The 21,293-nt window shown below is 34.2% G+C and overlaps 2 protein-coding genes and 1 long non-coding RNA gene across 4 annotated transcripts in view; 1 reads left to right on the top strand and 2 right to left on the bottom strand.

Annotated features, from left to right (window-relative positions):
- Window positions 1–4,073, bottom strand: part of LOC127875392 (uncharacterized peptidase YuxL-like) — a 59,448-nt gene extending 55,375 nt beyond the window's left edge. Inside the window, exons 1-2 of one of the 2 annotated variants that reach the window (XM_052420447.1) lie at window positions 3,702–4,073; window positions 2,529–2,818 (exon numbers count right to left, since the gene is read on the bottom strand). In XM_052420447.1, the coding sequence (XP_052276407.1) occupies window positions 2,529–2,818; window positions 3,702–3,819 (408 nt within the window). In that variant the 5' untranslated portion in view covers window positions 3,820–4,073. The remainder of the gene's footprint in view (window positions 1–2,528; window positions 2,819–3,701) is intronic. The other variant, XM_052420446.1, reaches the window with a different exon arrangement.
- Window positions 612–1,513, bottom strand: LOC127875395 (uncharacterized). Its single transcript, XR_008047394.1, has 2 exons — window positions 1,434–1,513; window positions 612–1,132 (listed from the first exon to the last, which is right to left on the bottom strand). It is a non-coding gene; the product is annotated as an uncharacterized LOC127875395 (long non-coding RNA).
- Window positions 4,074–14,407: 10,334 nt separating the features above from the next.
- On the top strand, window positions 14,408–20,891 carry LOC127875393 (galactose mutarotase-like). Its single transcript, XM_052420449.1, has 8 exons — window positions 14,408–14,719; window positions 15,079–15,206; window positions 17,463–17,623; window positions 18,059–18,268; window positions 18,919–19,000; window positions 19,365–19,512; window positions 19,738–19,921; window positions 20,573–20,891. Exons 1-8 carry the CDS (start codon window positions 14,655–14,657, stop codon window positions 20,657–20,659), a joined length of 1,065 nt encoding a protein of 354 aa, XP_052276409.1. The 5' UTR covers window positions 14,408–14,654; the 3' UTR covers window positions 20,660–20,891.
- The last annotated feature ends 402 nt before the right edge of the window (window positions 20,892–21,293 follow it).

Genomic DNA, 21,293 nt, shown 5'->3' with positions numbered 1-21,293 from the left:
ATAGGAGACAATAATATATTCACAGACCTTAAACTCACACACTTTCTTTCTGATCCAAAGGACTTAACTAATATTGTATTCAGCTCACCTGAGCACAATGTGCTCATGGTGAGCTTTTGTGATTCCTTTTTCCGTTGTTTGTCTCTGTCGTCCGTCTGTTGTCAACATTTACCTTGTTGACACTAAAAAGGCCACATTTATTGTCCGATCTTTTGTTTTAATTATATCTCTGCTTAATTTGAAAATGGTTAGATAAAAAACATGGCCGACAGAGGGTGGGGCAGGTTTCCTCATATGCTATAGAAAAAGTTCTTTACACTAGAAGTTGCATTTATAGTCCAATCTTGATGAAACTTGGTCAGAACATCTGTTTTAATTATATTTGGGTCGAGTTTGAAACTGGGTCATATGAGGTGAAAAAAAATACTCGGTCACTAGGTTAAATTAAAGAACAAGAGTTCCGCGGTCGGAGATGACCGCATTGAAGCCGGATTTTTGATTTAAATGACAGGAAAGTACCTTTCGTGTTTTTGTCAATGCAATACTTAAATTACTGAAATATTGTTCAAAGGTCAAAATGAAATGTAAGTACTTTTCAAGGCATGAGCAAACCTTGTGTTATGTTTTGAATGCATGCAAATGAATGACATTGAAATGACCAGTGGTCATCTTCTAGTACTGGCCAATCTTTATTTCAAGTTTGAAGACTCTAGGTACAAGCATACCAAAGTTATAACATGAAATAAGAACTTTAACATTTTTACATTCAAGGTCACAGTGACCTTGACCTTCAAATGAATGACCTTGAAATGTCCAGTGGTTACTTACTAGTTCTGGCCAACCTTCATGTCAAGTTTCAAGACTCTAGGTCCAAGCATACCAAAGTTATAACAACTTTAACATTTTTACATTCAAGGTCACAGTGACCTTGACCTTCAAATGAATGACCTTGAAATGTCCAGTGGTTACTTACTAGTTCTGGCCAACCTTCATGTCAAGTTTCAAGACTCTAGGTCCAAGCATACCAAAGTTATAACAACTTTAACATTTTTATATTGAAGGTCACAGTGACCTTCACCTTCAAATGAATGACCTTGAAATGACCAGTGGTCATCTGTTAATCCTGGCCAACCTTCATGTCAAGTTTGAAGACTCCAGGTCCAAGCATACCAAAGTTATACCATGAAATAAGAACTTTAACATTTTTACATTCAAGGTCACAGTGACCTTGACCTTCAAATGAATGACCTTGAAATGACCAGTGGTTACTAACTAGTTATGGCCAACCTTCATGTCAAGTTTCAAGACTCTAGGTCCAAGCATACCAAAGTTATAAGAACTTTAACATTTTTTATATTGAAGGTCACAGTGACCTTGACCTTCAAATGAATGACCTTGAAATGACCAGTGGTCATCTGTTAATCCTGGCCAACCTTCATGTCAAGTTTGAAGACTCTAGGTCCAAGCATACCAAAGTTATACCATGAAATAAGAACTTTAACATTTTCGAGCACGCCGCCACCCCGCCCGCCCGCCCGCCCCCCCCGCCCGCCCGACAACATCAATCTATAAGCCGAGATTTTTTCGAAAAAAATCCGGCTAAAAAGCCTGTTAACATCTTGAACAACACACGAGACTTCCTGAACACTGCCATTCTTGAACAAGTTCATGAATTGTTCTTGAACTAATTCAGGAACAGTTCTTGAACAAATTCATTAACAGTTCTTGAACTAATTCATGAAATGTCTTGAACTAATTCATGAACACATTCAAGAACTGCCACTGGTTCATGATGTCCCATTTGTTGTTCAAGAACAGTTCATGAACAGTTCTTGAATTCCTTCGCCGGGGTTCTTGAACTAGTTCTTGAACAGTCCTTAAACTAATTCACGAACAAGTTCAAGAACTGCAATTAGTTCATGAAGTTACATCTGTTGTTCAAGAACAGTTCTTGAACATAGTTCATGAACAGTTCTTGAATTCCTTCGTAGGGGTTGTTACAGCCCTACTTAACATGAATTTAATATAAACAAGAGCTGTCACCATAGGATGACTTATGCCTCCTATAAACGCTTGATAGAAGTTATGAGCTTTTTTCGAAACCTGAACGCAGATTTCGAAACCTAAACGCGGACCCTAAGTTCAAGGTCAAGGTCACAGGGGTCAAAATTTGTGTGCGTGTGGAAAGGCCTTGTCCATATACACATGCATAACACATATGAAGGTTATATCTCAAGGGACATAGAAGTTATGTGCATTTTTCGAAACCTAAATGCAGATTTCGAAACCTAAACGCGGACCCTAAGTTCAAGGTTAGGTCACAGGGGTAAAACTTTTTGTGCGTATGGAAAGGCCTTGTCCATATACACATTCATACCAAATATGAAGGTTATATCTCAAGGGACATAGAAGTTATATGCATTTTTCGAAACCTAAACGCAAAGTGTGATGGAAAGATGGACAGACAGACGGACAGTCAGATCACTATATGCCCCCTTTTCTTCGAAAGGGGGCATAAAAAGAACAACCTTTGTATTGTAGCATCCATCAGCGTATCTCCATTCTCTGTCTTTCTCAGTCAGCAGGACAGGCTGTGCATCTGGTGAAGTCTGCCTGTACATATTTTGATCTGTAAAGTTGCTGAAGAAAACAACGCCATTGCGCATAAAAGCTGCCCCTCCGCCATATTCATGCACTCTAGTTCTGGAACTGAATCCCTCAGGTGTCCAGGTCTTGAAACCTGTCATGCCGATGTTGTGGGAGCATACCACATATCGGCCACCCTCATCAAAGCGAAGCTCGCTCCAGTAAACTGTATCTACAAACAGTTGATGAAAGCAGGGGTTTTTATCTGATTTTGGGGAAAGGGCCTGGCCTTTTTTGAGGGGAAAAAAATCGCGCGAAACGCCGGATTTTGGCTGAAAAAATCACATGAAACGCCGGATTTTGGGGGAAAATAAGGAAAGTCTTAAATAATCAATTAAGCATATTTTACTGTTTTAAAAACAAATACAAGGAAACAGAAAATTTAATTATGCAATATTTTTCTATTTTCTACACTGGATCAGGTTAACTTATATATTTAAAGGTTAAAAAAAAAAAAAATTTTTTTTTTTTTTTTGGAGGGGAAAATGAAATCTAGGGGAAAATTTACCAGCTGAGGTGAACAAAAAATCGGAGGGGGAAGGACCGATTTTCGGCGGGTCACAAAGAAGGAAAAAAAACTGGAAAGTGTTGGTGTATTATTGGTGGAATATGAGTCTATCAACACTACACAATCTGCTCTATTATTGTGATATTTTATGTTCTTTAAGTGGCAACTGTTTTGATTTGCCTTAACATGTTAAGTTCAGTGTCTTCTTTTATTACCAAGGACCAAGGGCCTTTATCTGAGGGCTGCCTTAAGGCTATTTATAGTGTAAAATGTATACTTATCCTTTTGTTTACAATGAAAGGATCAACTTGCTTTAATTAATTAAATTTAATGATTCACAGTTTGAGATAAAAATGTATGTCTATGAAAAAGAATTGAACAAGTAAATAAGTAACACTGGAACTTTGCTACTACTTAACTTATCCATGTATTAAATCATTTTTTAATTCAACACAGACAAAAAGATCTTCTGAGCAGCTAACATAGACAACACTTTTTATGATTTCATTAAATACATAAAATCCAGAAGACACGCGCCATGTTTTACCCGGGTTGCTAAGCGATTGGTCCACGTGCAATTCCTGAAAGGACACACTGCTCTCTGAAACCAGCTGACTGCTAATGGGGGATACCCAGGACCCATACGGGGAAAGCGTCGAGCTCATTCTTGAACCTGTTGTTAATAATAGCCGCTAACAAGTCGATCGGTTTACAACAGACGATGATTGCTTTGTTAATTTAACAATTGTGCTTGTTAAAGCATAAGAAATCCGCTTCATGAAAAAGTACTGACTTAATTAGACTTTGCTCTTGCAAATCTCAGTTCATACTAGCTGAAATAATTCGCTTTCAGAATAAATAAGAGTCTGCCAAAGCAAAAATCATCAAAAGACTCTATGGCGGCAATTTATATTGACTAAATTCATACGACATACCGGTAACTTAGTAACCGGTAACTTAAATTTGAAGAGTATATAATTGAAAGGTTAGGTACAAGTAAATCTTCAGTGCTCTAGTGTAAACCTAGCATGTCGGTTATAAATATAACTATTTATGCGCTTGATTTATAAGGGATAAGGTTCATTTCTAATCTGCATAATGAACAATATGTGCCATCATAAATGTAGCTTAATAACATCCATCAGAGCTCTTCAAGTAATGATGCCGGTAAATTTAAATCTCAATTGCCTCAAAATAAAACGAACAATAATGAAGCAATCATAACAGAATTGACAATGAACATTCTTATTTTACAAGAGATTCCGCAATTTTATTAATGAATTGTGTGTAAGAAGACCGTGCAAATGCACATAATAATATAACCATGCGAACTGCTTGCGATGGTAACGCCACTGAGGACACGAGTAAATACAAATGAGTACATGCATTGCTTTTATAAATGCGCAAGATTTGAGAAACCTATAACACACACAATTTACTGGGATAGAATGTAATTGATATGTCCATCAATCAAGAAGTTGATGTATTAAATAGCAGGTTTACAAGCGATATTGAATTTAAATTATATTTCCATCGTCCAAGAAGTAGATATGTATCACATATGCAAACGATATTGTGAAAGGAAGAATAAAATAGTTTTCATTGAACCTTTATTTAAAGATTTAAAGACAATTCCCACATTGATCACCAATTCTGCGTAATCGCAGCGGATGACACTTGTTATTATATTGTTTATCTTTATCCCCATTCACATGTAGTGAGAAAATTGTGGATATTTGGAATGTAGGTAAAAATGCCATAGGTAAAAATGCCAGACGTTATATAGTAAAACAGATTTTTGAGCAATGTTTTTTAAGGATAATGAGTATTGTACGGAAACAATTTTTTATTTGAACTTGTTCAAGTGTCTTACTAATACATTTAGACTGTAATTTTGTTGTTTTGTGCTTTATTCATTCTGTTTATTGGTTGGGATTTTTTGTTTCTTTGATGAATCGGTCATTAAAGGAAACTTGTTAAATTCATTGTAAAAGCTATTGGATTTTTATTGATGTAATGGAATCTTTAGATTTTTAAAGATAATAAATTATTAAACTATTTAAGCAATAAACAAGCAGGGTTTTGATGGTGATTATGTTTACATTGATTATTAAATGAGGCATGTATTGATACGTCTTGCTTATTACAGCATTTAAACTTAGAGCCGATAATATAAAGATTTTTAGAGAGTAAATTTCCCCCCCACAACTAAAATTTTGTACATAACATCTAACTGTATTTTTTTCTTTATCAATTGCGGATTTTAAAAATTCACTTAACTTTGTTAAAACAGAAAGAGCTTTCTCTTACATCATACATTCTCACAAGTAATATGTTTGTACAAAATGCATAAACATAGTATTGGTGTTATTTTGATGCATGTGTATTGTGTATTTATTATTATGGTTGTTTGATGTTTAGCTATATATGCTTATGTCGCAAATAAACTCGCTGTTCTGTTCTGTTAATTTTATAATATTGGGATTTATTGTGCTCGAATCAAAGTCAGGGGAAGTCTTGACTGTGTATTAGCAACCTGCTGTGTTGACCACTTTCTTAGGGTTACTAGATTTTACCGAAAGCGCGCGCTTTCGGTATCGGGATACCGAAAGCGCAATGGCATTACCGAAAGCTCATTGGTTATATGCGTTACGTATACAATAGTAGGAGAATTAGGAACAAACTGTTTATATAAAATAGGGTTACTAGATTTCCCGAAAGCGCGCGCTTTCGGTATCGGGATACCGAAAGCGCAATGGCATTACCGAAAGCGCATTGGATATATGCGTTACGTATACAATAGTAGGAGAATTAGGAACAAACTGTTAATATAAAATGTTTCTTGCCACATATTTAAATGTTTATTTATTTGAAATTTATTGAAATGCATACACGTTATTTTATTTATAAATCTTGTTCCATCATGTTATTATTTACTTCAGTTGAAATTATGTATTTAATGAAAACGCTTTGATTATTTTTTAGTTGTCTTTAATATAATTTCGAACTTCCAGAAATAACACATCGTTTTGGTTATCAGTTAGTTCTGGGATACCATATAATAGTTTGTTTGCATTAAGAATGTGGTATGGACGAATTTTGGTAAAAAGCACGATACGTTGCTCGGAGAAAAGAGGACATTTGAAGAAGAAGTGATCTACGTCCTCGACATGACTATTACAAGCGCATTTTGGATTGTCACGTAAGTGGTTTAAATGTGAATCGGAATTTAAGTCGCTACAGTGGTTTCTTAGCCGAGCATGTAGAATGTGTTGCTTTCGTTCGCCAACTAGGAAATACGAAGGAACTGTAGGAGGATTGCACTTCCGCTTTACTGCACTTTTAAAACTAGAAAGCGTTGGTAGAGACCTTGTTCCGATGTCAAGGTCGTTCCATAATTTAAGAGACGTGGGAATAGTTGAATTTGAGTAAATCGCAAGTCTGCGGGCAATTGTTGCATAGTCGCCACGATTACGTTAGAAGTAAGGAATGTTGTCTGTTGTGACTGAAAAACATTACTTCCGTTTTCAAGGGATTAAACTCGACGAGCCATTTCTTTGCCCATTGGTTTATACAGTCAAGGTCATGATTGAAAACACTCTTAATAATAGCGGTGTTATTTGAGGAAACAGATAGTGAAGAGTCGTCAGCAAAAAGGCGAATTATGCTAAGAAGTGATTCAGAGATATCATTTACATAAATTAAAAAAGAAGAGGCCCTAGTACAGAGCCTTGTGGAACGCCTGCATTGATATTAAAAGATCGAGAAAACGACGAGCCGATATAAATTTTCTGAGATCTTTTGGACATGTAGCTGGATATCCACGCAATTATATTTCCTGAAACCCAAGTTCTTTCAGTTTATGTATAAGACCTTTGTGCCAAACCCTGTCGAAAGCTTTACTTATGTCGCAATAAACGATACAGGTAGATTGTTTTTCATCAAACGATTTACATATTTGGTTATACATGTCAATTAGTTGGTAAACAGTAGAATGACCTGGTAAGAAACCTGACTGATTCTTGTATGTATAAATAATTAATAAAAATGAATAAAAATTATATTGTTAAATGGAAAACATTTAATGACAAGACTGCCTTTCATTCGTGTTGATTAGTCTACTGTTAAATTTGAATAAACAAACTAAATTAGCTGATTGTGTCGATATACACAAATAGTTACTACAAACCAAAAATTATAATAAGAACATAGTTTATTTAAGATTATAGGGATGATCTTAATTTTGAACAAGACGAATTAAATGTTTCATTTCAATATAAAAGAGCATACCTGTGTATCTGTCGCTTCTTCGTTATGATGTACCATTTGATTGACTTTCCATTTTATACATCGCAGAATCGTGACGACGAGAACCGATATCCAATCACCAAACGAGAGTTGCATCCTTTTTTTCACTTGATAACCCAACAATGATATTCAGTTGCAAAGCAAGTATCAAAAATACACTAGCATCGCGTCAAGTCTTCTAAGAAAAGCCACGTCCTCCTTGTTTACCAAACTTCAAATTAAAAATAAAACGCTCTTTTGAAATAATGACAAATGTTTAAATTCACACTTAAAGTTTTAGTAATTTTGCATCAATCATTTATTATTTGTGCCAGTGCATTTACGTCGCTAACTATAAACGTGATGTTTTCAATATTGACAGAGCGCGTAACATGCTTCTGAGAAAGCTTCACGCTTCAATGGCAATATATATTTTTTTCTTGATGTACAATGCAGAAATTCGCTTTGCATCAACATCACCCTTTGCAAAACATGTTTCGCGGTAAATATTTTGTAATAACGTTTAGATGTAAACAGACAGACCACAAAAACATATTAATCAAATTTTATTTTAACAGGTTGTTATGGACAAATGTTTAATTTCGTAGCTATTTTCAAGTGCACCAGGGAAGAACGAACTGCTGAACAAAAACGTGCATCCTGCACGACATTGCCTAATTTATCATTCGTTGTTTTGCTTTGAGGTTAGAAGCCTGCACAAGATTACGACATTGTCTAAGTAATCATTCATGGTTTCGTTTTGTGGTAGGAAGCCTGACAAATGATGTGCGGTAGTCGGGCGTATCTGTTTCTCACTGTCACTGATTTGATTTATTAAAGTTGCACATTTTACATTTCATTACTATTCTTGGAACATAACGTTTTGTTATTGAAATTTACGAAACGATTTACGAAAAAAACAAAAACCGGACACGTGTAAACTGTTTGGTAAAATAACGATTTTCAAAATAATTATCATATATGCAAAAACGAATGTATGCATTATATTGAAACAAGCGAAATTCAGAAAAAAAGGTTAAAAATATTGGTTCATTAACGGATAATCATCATTCGAAATCGGTAGAATAATAATCCGTTTATAATGCTAAGTTGCAAATTCGTCGTGTTAGTAGAGCGGTTATGCTTTGCACATAATCTGGAAAGGCTGCTTGGAAGCGAGGTAGATTTTGCTTCTAAAGGAACCGGGTTAGAAACCGGTGAACAACAATATTGTGTATTCAACTCAACTTATGTTGCTATTATATTTAGTGAGATTGTTTCCAAAATACGACAATCCGTGAACAAGTCCGTTTAAATTGATTTTATTTACAAGAAACACGTTTCTTACTCACATAAGTTTGATGTAGCACTACCACCACACCAAATATCTTACAAACGCTCCTCAAAAATTGAACCCGCGACCTCCCGGTCTCAATGGGGAGCACAACTACACAATTGCTCCGAAATAAAATGTTTGTACTTTATTAAATGAATTCGATTTAAAATATTGTATTTAAGCTATCCCAACAGCGGTCGAGCGCAGATTCATGCACGTGGCCGCTAGATGAATAATGTTATGCAGTTATTCTGGGCAAATTTATAATTTCAAAACATTTTAGTTGATGATTTTATTCACGTTCAATAAATACATCAGCCTGCTACTGTTTCTTATCATAATAGTATATATTACAATACCCCATCAGCGGCCGATCGTAATACACAAAACTGCTCTTTTATAAATATGTCAACCACGTCCACTTAACAAAAAAATACGATATTTCTTTATTAAATGTTGCATTTTGCAAAAGTAAAGCGCTTTATATATAACAAATAATAATTTTTTGGTTGGGTAAAAAACAACAACAATGTATAACATGTATAATTGTACATAATTTATAAAAAGAAATAGAATTAAACATTGTTTTATAATTGTGTTAAGTGTGCGTGCCATTGAACGTTGAGTGAAGCGAGAGATCCGAATTAAATTAAACATAATTAAAAACTGATACTATTCTATTCCATCGCGCCAATACGTTCATTGTTTCATAAATTGTGTATAAAACAAAAAGATTGAAATTATGTCAGAAACCCTATTTTCACATTAAATGACCTTTATAATAACGCCAGCAGACCCGAATGAGTACGCTATACAAATACAATAATCAAACAGGGGAAGTCTACAGTGTGTATTAGCAACCTGCTGGGGCGATCCCTATCTTATTAGTTCATATTGCTCAACTACCGAATAGTCGACTATTTATTGTATAATATATTATGGACTTAGGGTGTTCTAAAGAAAATTTATTCAAATTGGCTTTAGCTAAGATGGATCAACATCAGAAACTTGTCTAATAGATGTGTACATACCTATTGAGTGCAGCTTCGACGTCGTACTTTCCATTACGAAATCCACACTTTTGACACACAAACTTAAGGTACGATGGAGACCATGATTTTAGGTCTGTGGTCGACATGTCACAGCACCGACGATGCGACCATTTTTTACAGTAATGCCACTGAATAGATCCATCCGAACACTGCTCTGAACACACATTACAAGGATATTGAACCATGTTTAGAAACAATATAAACCGTTAAATCAAACCGTTTCGAAATATTATAGATTACTCTACATACAAAGAACCGCATAACGCGATACAAGTACAGAAAGTTCCGGGTCTTATATAGATGAATCGACGTGTCAAGTTGAACTCTCTAATATACGTGTAGTTCCAGCTTGAGACCGGTGTTTTATTTACGGTAATAATACTGTAGACACGGCTGGTGCCTTACCCGTTTAAATTTGACACCAGTTGGGTCAGTATGACGGACCCCAATCTATGTGATTCGACTAACATGTGAGTATGTCACAATTGAAGTTGTTTGGATCTGTCAGTCGAATAAACAGAGCATATGCAAGTTGCTCTAATTTAGCGAAATTTTCCGTGTCGGCATATGGTGTTTATGTGCGTGTGTGTTAAAAATTGAACTGTTAATATTATTATTCATGTCCATAAGAGACGCTTGAAATATTTTATCTACACAATATAAGTTGCATTAGCTATATTTTGTTTATCATAATGTTTACAGTCACGTATTTACATGTTTTTATTATATATGTCTGTGATAAATATACTTTTGTATATTGAAATTCAAACTAGTTATTTTGATTTATAAATCGTGTTATATCATGCTACTGCATTCACAGTTTTATGCAGTTAACATTTTCTATAACAGCGAAACCAATGGAATATTTTAAGTTATCTTTAATATCATTTCTGGCCACATTGAACCATATTGTCGATGTAATCAAGTTAATTTCAAATACAATAAATAAAATCTTTCTACATTGTTTTTGCCGTCTTCCGCTGATTGTTTTATTAGTCCATGGAAATTCTACCAGTTCATCGGTGTCAAAACAATTTATTAAGTGTACGCTTATTTTCGTCGTTTTGAGTACGAGTCCTAAACATATCTCATTTAAGAAAGCAAAATGCAGTTGTAAATGCGATTGCAAATAACCCACAGTCGGTATATTGCATTTTGTATAACCTCAGGTACTTCATTACAAATGTGTGTCTTATGCCGTTCATAACTACATGATAACTGAATTTGTTAACCGTCCGCAATAATAATAGCGCCTTCAAGCGTTCCATAAATAAACTGTGAAGGAAACACATTTTTTGTTGAATAAAATGTTCGAAAATCAATGATCACTGTGTTTGAGACGGTTTTTTTTCCCATAAAATAACTTCAGTGTCGTATTCAGTTAAATCGTGAACGGCGCTACTTTTCAAACCGTATACCCTTAATTTGTATTTGACAATTGTAATCCATATGATAAAAAGTGTATTAGCAACCTGCTTATACACATGTGTCATCTTGAGTTTCCTTTGAGATTTAATGTCACATCAAAATGAAACACATTGACGCTTCAAATTGTGAGCTTTTGGAAACAACAATATATATGTGCTATAACCGTATGCTTCTAATTATTCGGCCTTTTCTTAATAAGTTCTCAGTAATCTGCTCTTTAAATATAGGTCTCGATTATTAAAGACGGCGCTAATTACTTGTGGAAGGTGGAATATAATTTCTTTAACGCATTACACACTGTATGTGTCAATTGTTCTTGTGCTTGAGAAAGTGTGTGCTCGGGCTGGGTTTTTTTTCAGGTGTTAAGTATCTCATTCAATGCAAGTGAATGGTTGACTTTGTATTATTGTGCACAAGAGTGACGACAAATAAAATAACACACGTTTATTTATTTTATTCATTTCATAACAGAAATACTCTTTTTATATCTAAACAATCACTACTGTGAGGGATGCAACATGTTTTTAAACAATTAACCGGTTAAATAATTTTTGACATCCATTAATTGAGTCGCGTTTTGAGAAAACTGGGCATATTGCATGTGCGGAAAGTGTCGTCCAAGATTAGCCTTTACGCACATGCAATATGCCCAGTTTTCTCAGAACGCAACTCAATTAATCCGTTAACTGAAAGACTGAAAAAAACTAGCTATTCGATGTACTGCTTTTAAGTCGGGTGGTTGGAGTGCACAGGTAACAGGAAGCCCATTTCCTTTCACCTGAAACACATACACATGCAAATTAATAAAAAATATTTTTGAGAAAAAAAGAAAAACAAATAATGTATCATCATATTAATCCTTTACGGATGCTAACAAGTATTGCGATCTCAAACGCTTCCAATAACTTGTTTAAACGTACCGTAGTGCGCAACTGTAAAATAGTTCGGTAAATACTACAAATAATCTACCGATTCCGAAAGCGCGCACTTTCGGTAAATCTAGTAACCGCTTTCGGGTTACTAGATTTACCGAAAGCTTATTGGCTCAATACACAGGCACCTGGCTTCTGCACTGGAAAAATTGGATTTACTGCCAAAATAACTGATTTCATTTATTGCTAAATTGTTGTGTACCTTAAAAATACTTCAATAAATAGTAAACGATCTACCATTGTCTTATATTTATACCGTTTGAAATATTTAATGACAATTATTGCAAGCGTCCGTTTTATTTACCATTATTATTTTAAATACGCTTTCAATGGCAAATAATACAGGTAAAATCATTATTTGATGTGGATATCAGTACAGTTAATAAATGTTAATAAATGTCTATATATTCTAACCATATCATACGCAATTGTATAATTCCGAACTAATATTATTTACTTAAATATGATCGAGCTAGAATCAACATCAACATGGATCAACATCACCGTTGTACTTTTTATTTAGTTTTCAGTAATCTGTCCTTGAAATAGAGGTAGCCTAATTAAAGACAGCGCTAAGTGTGAAAGTGGAGATTAAGAAATAAGATATGTTGCATCGCACTGGCGGTATAGCATGTAGTCTTAAATAAGACACATTTAAGGCATGGATAAAATACAAATATGACACATATGAATCTTTCATTTCTTCAAAAAATAAGCACGTAGTCACATATAAATAATACACATTTAAGACACAGATACAATATAAATAAGACACATTTGAATCTTTCATTTCTTAAAAAAAGCATGTGAATCTTTAGAATACATGTATTACTGACACATTATTCTCAAACAACATGTTTAATTAAAAAAATGTTTCCGTACAATACTCAATATCCTTTTACAATGAATTTAACAAGTTTTCTTGAATGACCGATTCATCAAAGAAACACAAATTCCCAACCATAAACAACATGTTCAATAAAAAAAATATGTTTCCGTACAATACTCAATATCCTTAAAAAATATTGCTCAAAAATCTGTTTTACTATATAACGTCTGGCATTTTTACCTATGGCATTTTTACCTATGGCATTTTTACCACTTTACCTCTGGCATTTTTACCGCGGGCATTTTTACCTATGGCATTTTTACCTATGGCATTTTTACCTCTGGCATTTTTACCGCACACCGGATATTTGTGTACCCAATTTTCCTTTTGTTAAATTAATGTCATTGAATGACCGTCGAAAACTAATGTGGGTCAGGTTTAAAAAGCCTATTGCATAGATGCTACTGCATATTTTGCATTGAGAAGTATTTCATTATGGATGGGAATTAAGGTAAATGACAGATGCATAGCATGACTAGTTCTTGCGTAAAAATGACGCATTCTCGCGCATGGATTACCACTGTGTTTCCAAATAACAAATTCGTGTCATTTTACTTATTAATGCGTGTCTATATATTTCAATTGTATTCGCAAATCATACAACTGTTTAAGGGACATCTTCACAGAGTTTGGCGTTTTTCGATTTTTATAACATGTCTAACATTGATAAATGTAAAATCGGTACCGAAGAGTCTGGATTCATCTTTGGATTAAAAACCTATCGCCTAAACACTCGGTTATTCGGATAGTTATACTATGTGCAGCATTTTTATACTTTTGAAAATGAAAAGAACAAGAACAAACGTGGCAAGGCAATTAAAAATGTTTAATGTTCGTGTAAAGAGTTTCGCTCTTATCGAGCATGCATGGCGCCAATATAACAAGCATTGATTCAAAAACAACAGTGACCGATTTCAGGAACATTCAACATTTATACAACGTTCTAAAATCGATGTGTTTTGGACTGCCGGTAAAGTTTAAACGGATAGAAAAACCTCGGTATCATACCCCCATCCGGACCTCCCATACCCTAGGGTCGCTTGTAGGATTGGATTGTGTTTTGTCAAATTATCTATAGTGATACTATCAAGAAAATAAAATGTTTATAATAAAAAACAAACTCCGCATAGGTATTGTTTATATACATGATCTGCTATGTAGAGTATATAATGCATGCTTGGGGTCGGCAAGGGGAGGGAGATAGGGTTCGGGGACACAATTTAAGTCAATTTATAAAACATTTACCAACATCCGAAATTTTGTCCCAGATAAAACATCCGTGCAATAATGCAAACCCAACACCTTTTTACTGGAGTCTATAAAAGTGAGAATTACATTGAGTATATAAGAATATTAATTATGTGTTTTATGCCTTTTATTGCTTAATTCTAAGTAACAAATGTTGATTGACAAATGTAATTTAAACAATTTCAGTTGAATTCGTTAATGTTAAATCTATATTCACTTTATATCTCTTCCATATTCCATATATCAATGGTACACTTTGTACCTCGTGATAAGCTGTTTATTTGGATTAAATCACCCGCAAGGACTGTAACGTGCAACGTAAATCAACATGTCAAACGAAAAAATCGTCCATGAGGTCTTTGGAAAAACGTCTGACGGAAAGGATGTACACATGTAAGCGTGTTAACTTTGTCTCTTTTGTGTAGAAATGTACTACCAATGTGTTGAATTGTGTGTATTTCTTCTTCAGTTATCTACCACCATAACGGTGTGTAATCGTATAATTGTGTCGCACTGTTATTGGTATGCTGTAACATCATATTAACTAGTGCAAATAGAATGAGAGACGCGCAGTCTGACTTAGCTCAGGTAAACGTAGCTTTAATATGTGTATTCCATGTTCATTTGTTATTACATCGATTCTATATGGAAGCTGCATCGCAATGCTATACATGCAAATAAACATAATGATCAAGGAACATGTGTTTTGATGGTTTATATGCTGCGTAAAATAATGTTTAACTATTCTATAGATTTACGTTGCGAGCAGACGATATCACAGTGCGCGTGCTGAACTTTGGCTGCGTTGTTAAGGACATTCTCGTTCCGGACAGATATGGAAACGTCACCGACGTATGCCTGGGATACGACGAATTTAATGGTACGTTGATAAAAATATTTTTAATACGTATATTATTGTAAAAGAATGTGGTCTGCATAAGTAATTTACGTAGTCTATTTTACTTGAACTGTATTCATACTTAACGCGCCTTTCCACCTGTTACTATATATATCATGTTGGCCTGGTGAACGCCTTGACTGTCTTATAATACTAAAACTTGTGATATTACGTCAATCTGACCGTGCACGAATGCCTGTAACCATTATATATATCCATAATCACAATATATAAATACATACTTCAAATATATACTTATAAAGAATTAATATATAAAGATATAATCACAATATATAAATACATAATCTGAATATATACAGATAAAGCATACATATATAAAGATATAATTTTCTTATATATAGATAAAATGTAAAAAATAAACAGATACGAATGTATTATATAAGATAATCTTCCATTATATAAAAGCATTACTTCTTTATATGAAGGCCAAAGATCTTTATATGAATGCCTGTAACCATTATATATATGCATAATAACAATATATAAATACATATTTTGAATATATACAGATAAAGCATTAATATATAAAGATATTATTTTCTTATATATAGATATATAATCTTCCAATATATAAACGCATTACTTCTTTATATGAAGGCAAAAGATCTTTTTATGAACATAAATTAGTATTATGTTACCACGGATTACTCCGGTAACAAATACATTCAACACGCAATTTCATGATAGTTGTTTTGTCTTTTACACCCAAGCAATTAAAGTCGTACAGTAACATAAATGATATGATGTCCGGTGTTATCTTCTCCTGTCTGAAGCGCCGTATCAGTCCTTCTTCCACTCCAATTCGCTCAAGTATCAAATCCATATCGAATGTTGTGAAATGATGCAAAACAAATTTTCTCCCGTGTGTAATAAAAGCTTCGTATATTTTTAATGTTATCTTTAATTCATTGAGATTATATATATATTGCTTACGAAATTTTGTATTAATGTAATTTATTTCGATGTTCATCAGCATCTTAACTTAGTATGGATTTATGTAATAACGTAATTATCTTAATAAAACAACTATTTAGGATCATACAAAACATTGAAATCTTTCTGTACTATAAATTTATCTTTACGTGTTGAGATTACATATTTACATAAATTAATTTAAGATTTTTAACGTATTTTTCAAATTTTATCTGCATATAAAGACGATATGTGTTTATATAATTACGATTTATGTTTATATAAAGGTATTTTGCCTTTATATAAACAAGTTATGCCTATATATAATTAGAAAATATTCGTTATCATTATTACATAACGATTTATGTTCATACAAAGATATTTTGCCTTCATATAAAGAAGTAATGCGCCTTTATACAATGGAAGATTATCTGTGTATAATACATTCGTATCTGTATATTTTTACATTTTATCTATATATAAGAAAATTATATCTTTATATATTAATGCTTTATCTGTATATATTCAGATTATGTATTTATATATTGTGATTATGCATATATATAATGGTTACATGCATTCATGCACAGTCAGATTGACGTAATATCACAAGTTTTGGTATTATAAGACAGTGAAGGCGTTCCATATGGTTATATAAATCTGACGTGATTACGGCATGTCAAAGGCTGAAACATTTTTAAATTAAAAAAAAATCAATTCAATCCCAGGACAATTGAGGTGTTCATAAATCATACATAATAATTGTAACGTTAAAATTCATTTATAACCTGAAAATACATTTGCGATTTAAAAATTTTTTGTTTCATTATTCATTAATTAACTGCTGTTCTCAAAATGTAATTATTTTCAGACAATATACCTATGCAGTAAAATATTTATTCTGTATAGTTATATGAACGTGAAAATAAACGTTGGATACGTTTATTTTCAAAATGGCCTCCAAGTGCTGACTACATTAACGTTGCTTATTTGCATCTCTTCTCCCAATAACATGCATATTTCCGGCGCTCTGCAGGACGGAAATTGATACCCATCTAGTGAATTACCGGTAGTTGCTGGGTAGACGAGCGGCATTACAGAACGCGCCCGTGTGATTTTTGACCTCCCGCTCCATAGGTGAAGGCCGCTACCACTAGACCACGCAGTTTTGCACCAATGGCATGCCCGTCCTACGGGCTGTCTGAGCGGGTTACTATCGGGAAATATGCAGTTTATTAAAATAAAAAACAACACTTTGCTATCGTGGAGTGTCGCTACAACTAGTACCTTTTTTTAAATCTTTAGGTTATGAGGCGAATCCGGCATTCATGGGTTCCATTTGCGGACGGGTAGCTAACCGAATTGATGGCGCAACTTTCCGGCTAGATGACGTCACCTATGACGTATCCAAGAACGATCCACTGGGTAACAACCTGTGTCATGGCGGATTCATCGGGCTCACACGGGTATGGACAAGAAAAACTGCGCAATTATGTTATGTATATAATTGTCTTGTGCTGCAAAGTTCAGTTATGTTAAAAACATGTTATGTGTATAAAATATATGTAAAACATTTGAACTGATCAAATTAAAAAACAGGAGTAAGAATATGACAAAAAAAAAACACTCGCACAATAATATAGTTAGCGACAATTGGCGCTCCTAGTGTAAATGCATGTGCCATGCAATCTCAAATTCACAGCTTTTTTATACATGTCTATATCAGAACTCGTAAACTTGACAATACGAGTTTTGGTACACCTGAAAAAAAACATATGAGGTCTACATGGTCTTTACTCGACTAAATCTACATGCATTAATATTTCTTGACAAATATATATGATTGAACTTTCACAAATTAAGCAATACTGTTACAGCTATATAAAATATATTGTTTTCAGCGTTTGTTTGATTGGTCGATTAACGGATCCAAACTTATTTTGACGTTTAACGACGTTGATGGTAGTGAAGGGTTTCCCGGTGACGTCAACGTCACCGTAACGTATGAACTGACCTCAGGGAACGGCCTAATGATGGACTATACTGCAACAACGAAAAAACCAACCCCTGTGGACATTGCAAACCATTTTATGGCCAATTTGGGTGGTCATGTTAGTACCCCTCTTGCTAAAACGTGTATATAGTTTATATTAAGATGCTTTGAAAACGTTATTACTATATTGGTTTATCAACCTAAAACTTCATATGTTACGTTCTGGTTGCACACTTTTGTGTAACGAAAAAATGTTTTTCATATTTCTGATTAACCAATATAAAATAATGGGTATTGACGACGAGCTCGTTCAGTCGTTCACAGATTGTCGATATGACACTTTTCAAACTTTTTGAAAATGAAAAAAAAATAAAGCTTTCAAAACGCGAAATATTTGAATAATTTGAAGTTATTCTGATGTTGTCGTTACATTTAAGTATAGAATGCAGCAACGTTTGTTTTATAATATTGTTCGGATATTGGAGTGCTTACAGCGTAAGACTTTTATTCCAAAGGATCCTGGATCGAGCCCTGGGTAGATATGTGTTTGTTCGCTGTGAATCTGTGAAAACGTCTGTTTAACAGTTATTAGTGGTTTGATTACTATCTGTGGACGGTTTTACTTCTCCGTCACAGTGAAGGGCATATTAAGTGTTTCTGTTTAATTGAAAAATGCACAAAACCTGAATATATGGTTATTTGGCCATTAAAGTACTTGAAGTATGATCTGTTAAAATATTACAAATAAAATACAGTGTGTTCATTTAGGCCAATGGCTACGTCGGTGACCATAGCGTGACAATGAACACGTCCAAGACGTTAGAATTCAATGAACGATTTATTCCAACTGGTAATCGTATTTATATGCTTATTTACATGATTACTATGCGTTATAAACAAAAGACGTTTTTAACGGATTATTGCGGGAACACGTTTCCCTACTTCGTCCTATATTTGTATTAATAATCAAAATTGCTAAGCATACTGCATGTAACGAGTATGCCAATTTAACTTTACGGATGTTTGTTGTATTGCAACGCTTTTGTAATTTAAGTAACTTTTTATTAATAAAATATACTTTTCATGAACGTCAATCATAATGAACCTATACGTATATATGGATATTATATAAGTGGTACAGGTCATGCACCATGTAGATCTGCGTATAATGCAGGTGTATATTAAATTGTAAAAGAACGTTTCGATCTGTTTAGGGTCCTTAACGGACGTTGAAGGTACCATACTTGACTTCCGGCAACCTGTGTTGTTAAGCGACGTTCTCGAACAAATGCCTGCGAAAAATGGTCTTCACCATGCCAATTTGGTAGACGGACCAACTGGTCAGAAAAATCTGTGTGCAAGGTGCGGTAGGTGGTGAAATGCGTCGTCTATGATATATTTGTCGGTGTTTCGTGATGTCTTATTCCAAATGAGAGGGTTGTTTTAATGGTATAACTTTTCAGTTTCATCCCAGTTAATATTCGTATTATCCAACATAAGCGCATGCGTACAAATGAGTTACGTTACTATGGGTTTCTCGAAAATAGCTTTAAAGTTTTATTACGATTGTTTTCCGTGTAATTTCAGAGCATTTCATGCAGCCACCGGAAGGTACATGGAAGTTTACAGTACGGAACCGGTCTTTATCTCGTACAGTTGTTTCTATTTGGACTTCCTGTTGAAAGGCGCCATTTGTAAAGACGGCCGTTCGTACAAGGAGAGTGGTGGGCTATTGTTCATGCCTCAGAAATATCCGAACGCCATTAATACGGTAAATATGATTATCTTATGTCAATTAATATAGGGAATTCTAGATTATTATTGAATACAGATGACTTTGCCAAAGTTAGAAACTAGAAAGCCTAAACCACGAGCCTTGCCGAGTGCTCCAGGTATTCATGCCGAGCAAATAAAACTAATCTGAACTCTACGCCCTCCTGGTACTCTTTTTATCCATTAATTTGCAAATGTGTTCTGTGATAGTTTTGAATAATAAGAGAAAATAGTTGAGAAGCATACATAATCAAAGGACGCCATGAAAATAAACAAAATGACATCACTATACGGTGCATATTTGCTGTTTTACAACAAAGTTGAAATACACCTAGTTTACACCACCGGGTGTTATTCCGCAATTGTAGGCGTAATGATGTGTTAAAAAGTATTCTGCGTGGTTTGTTCAACACTCCAGATGTTATCAACATCTTAATCAAATATACATAAAGATGAAACGTTTCAAATAAGTTTGGACGAGAAACCGATCTTAATGCACTAATTTAAATAATTTGATCTCGGTCACAGCTCTAAATTTCAGTTATAAGGAAAATGGCATCACCAAGAGATCAGCATTGCACATTTCTCATAAAATATAACGGCTATAGCTTTGCAGCAATTATTTACAACAGTCGAGATGTATTTTCAGCCCAGTTTCCCGAGCAGCGTACTCCGCCCCGGCGAAACGTATCATACGACCACGTGGTACAAATTTGGCGTAGACTACAGCAATTGAAAGTCCAAGTGTGTTGGTCACTTCTGTAGTATCTTTCAATAAATTTGTGATGACTTTGAAATTATTAACATGATAGTTAATCTATTCTAGCTTCATAACAAATGATTCAAATGGTGAGAATTATATTTGCGTGTAACCGTGTTTCATACGTTTCTTGTTCGGTCATTTTTGAATATATGTAAGATTCTGTGTACATGAACGTTGTATTTTATATTAAAGCTGCAATTTCCAACTATTTGTTTTAATTGTAATATTTTGTTGGTGTGGCATTGTGCTGGGGAGGGGCCGAGTATTTGGAGGAGACCCCACTTTTCCGGTACTGTGAAAACCACGTAAACTCACATGCTTTCGGGAACGGGGATTTAACCCGGGATACCACACAAACTATTACCGGTAACGCCTTTTAATAGCCGGACGAAAATGTGTCAATCCTATTAAATTTCCAGCGAATAATATACCGATTGTACAAATTCTTTTGTTCTGATTATCTTGATTTTTTTCTATTGTTTTCAGCAAAGCTATTTAGTGTTGAAATCTTTTTTTCTTAAAAACATGTCTGTTAACAGGTGTCTTTTCAAGACACAACGACGAAACGCTTTTCTTTGTAGCTCATGAAAGGCTAAAAGCATTTATT

Source organism: Dreissena polymorpha, chromosome 3 (assembly GCF_020536995.1).
Source record: "Dreissena polymorpha isolate Duluth1 chromosome 3, UMN_Dpol_1.0, whole genome shotgun sequence".
NCBI lineage: Eukaryota > Metazoa > Mollusca > Bivalvia > Myida > Dreissenidae > Dreissena > Dreissena polymorpha.
The sequence above is the reverse complement of the archived record's forward strand: the minus strand, read 5'-3'. Positions and strand labels throughout refer to the sequence as shown.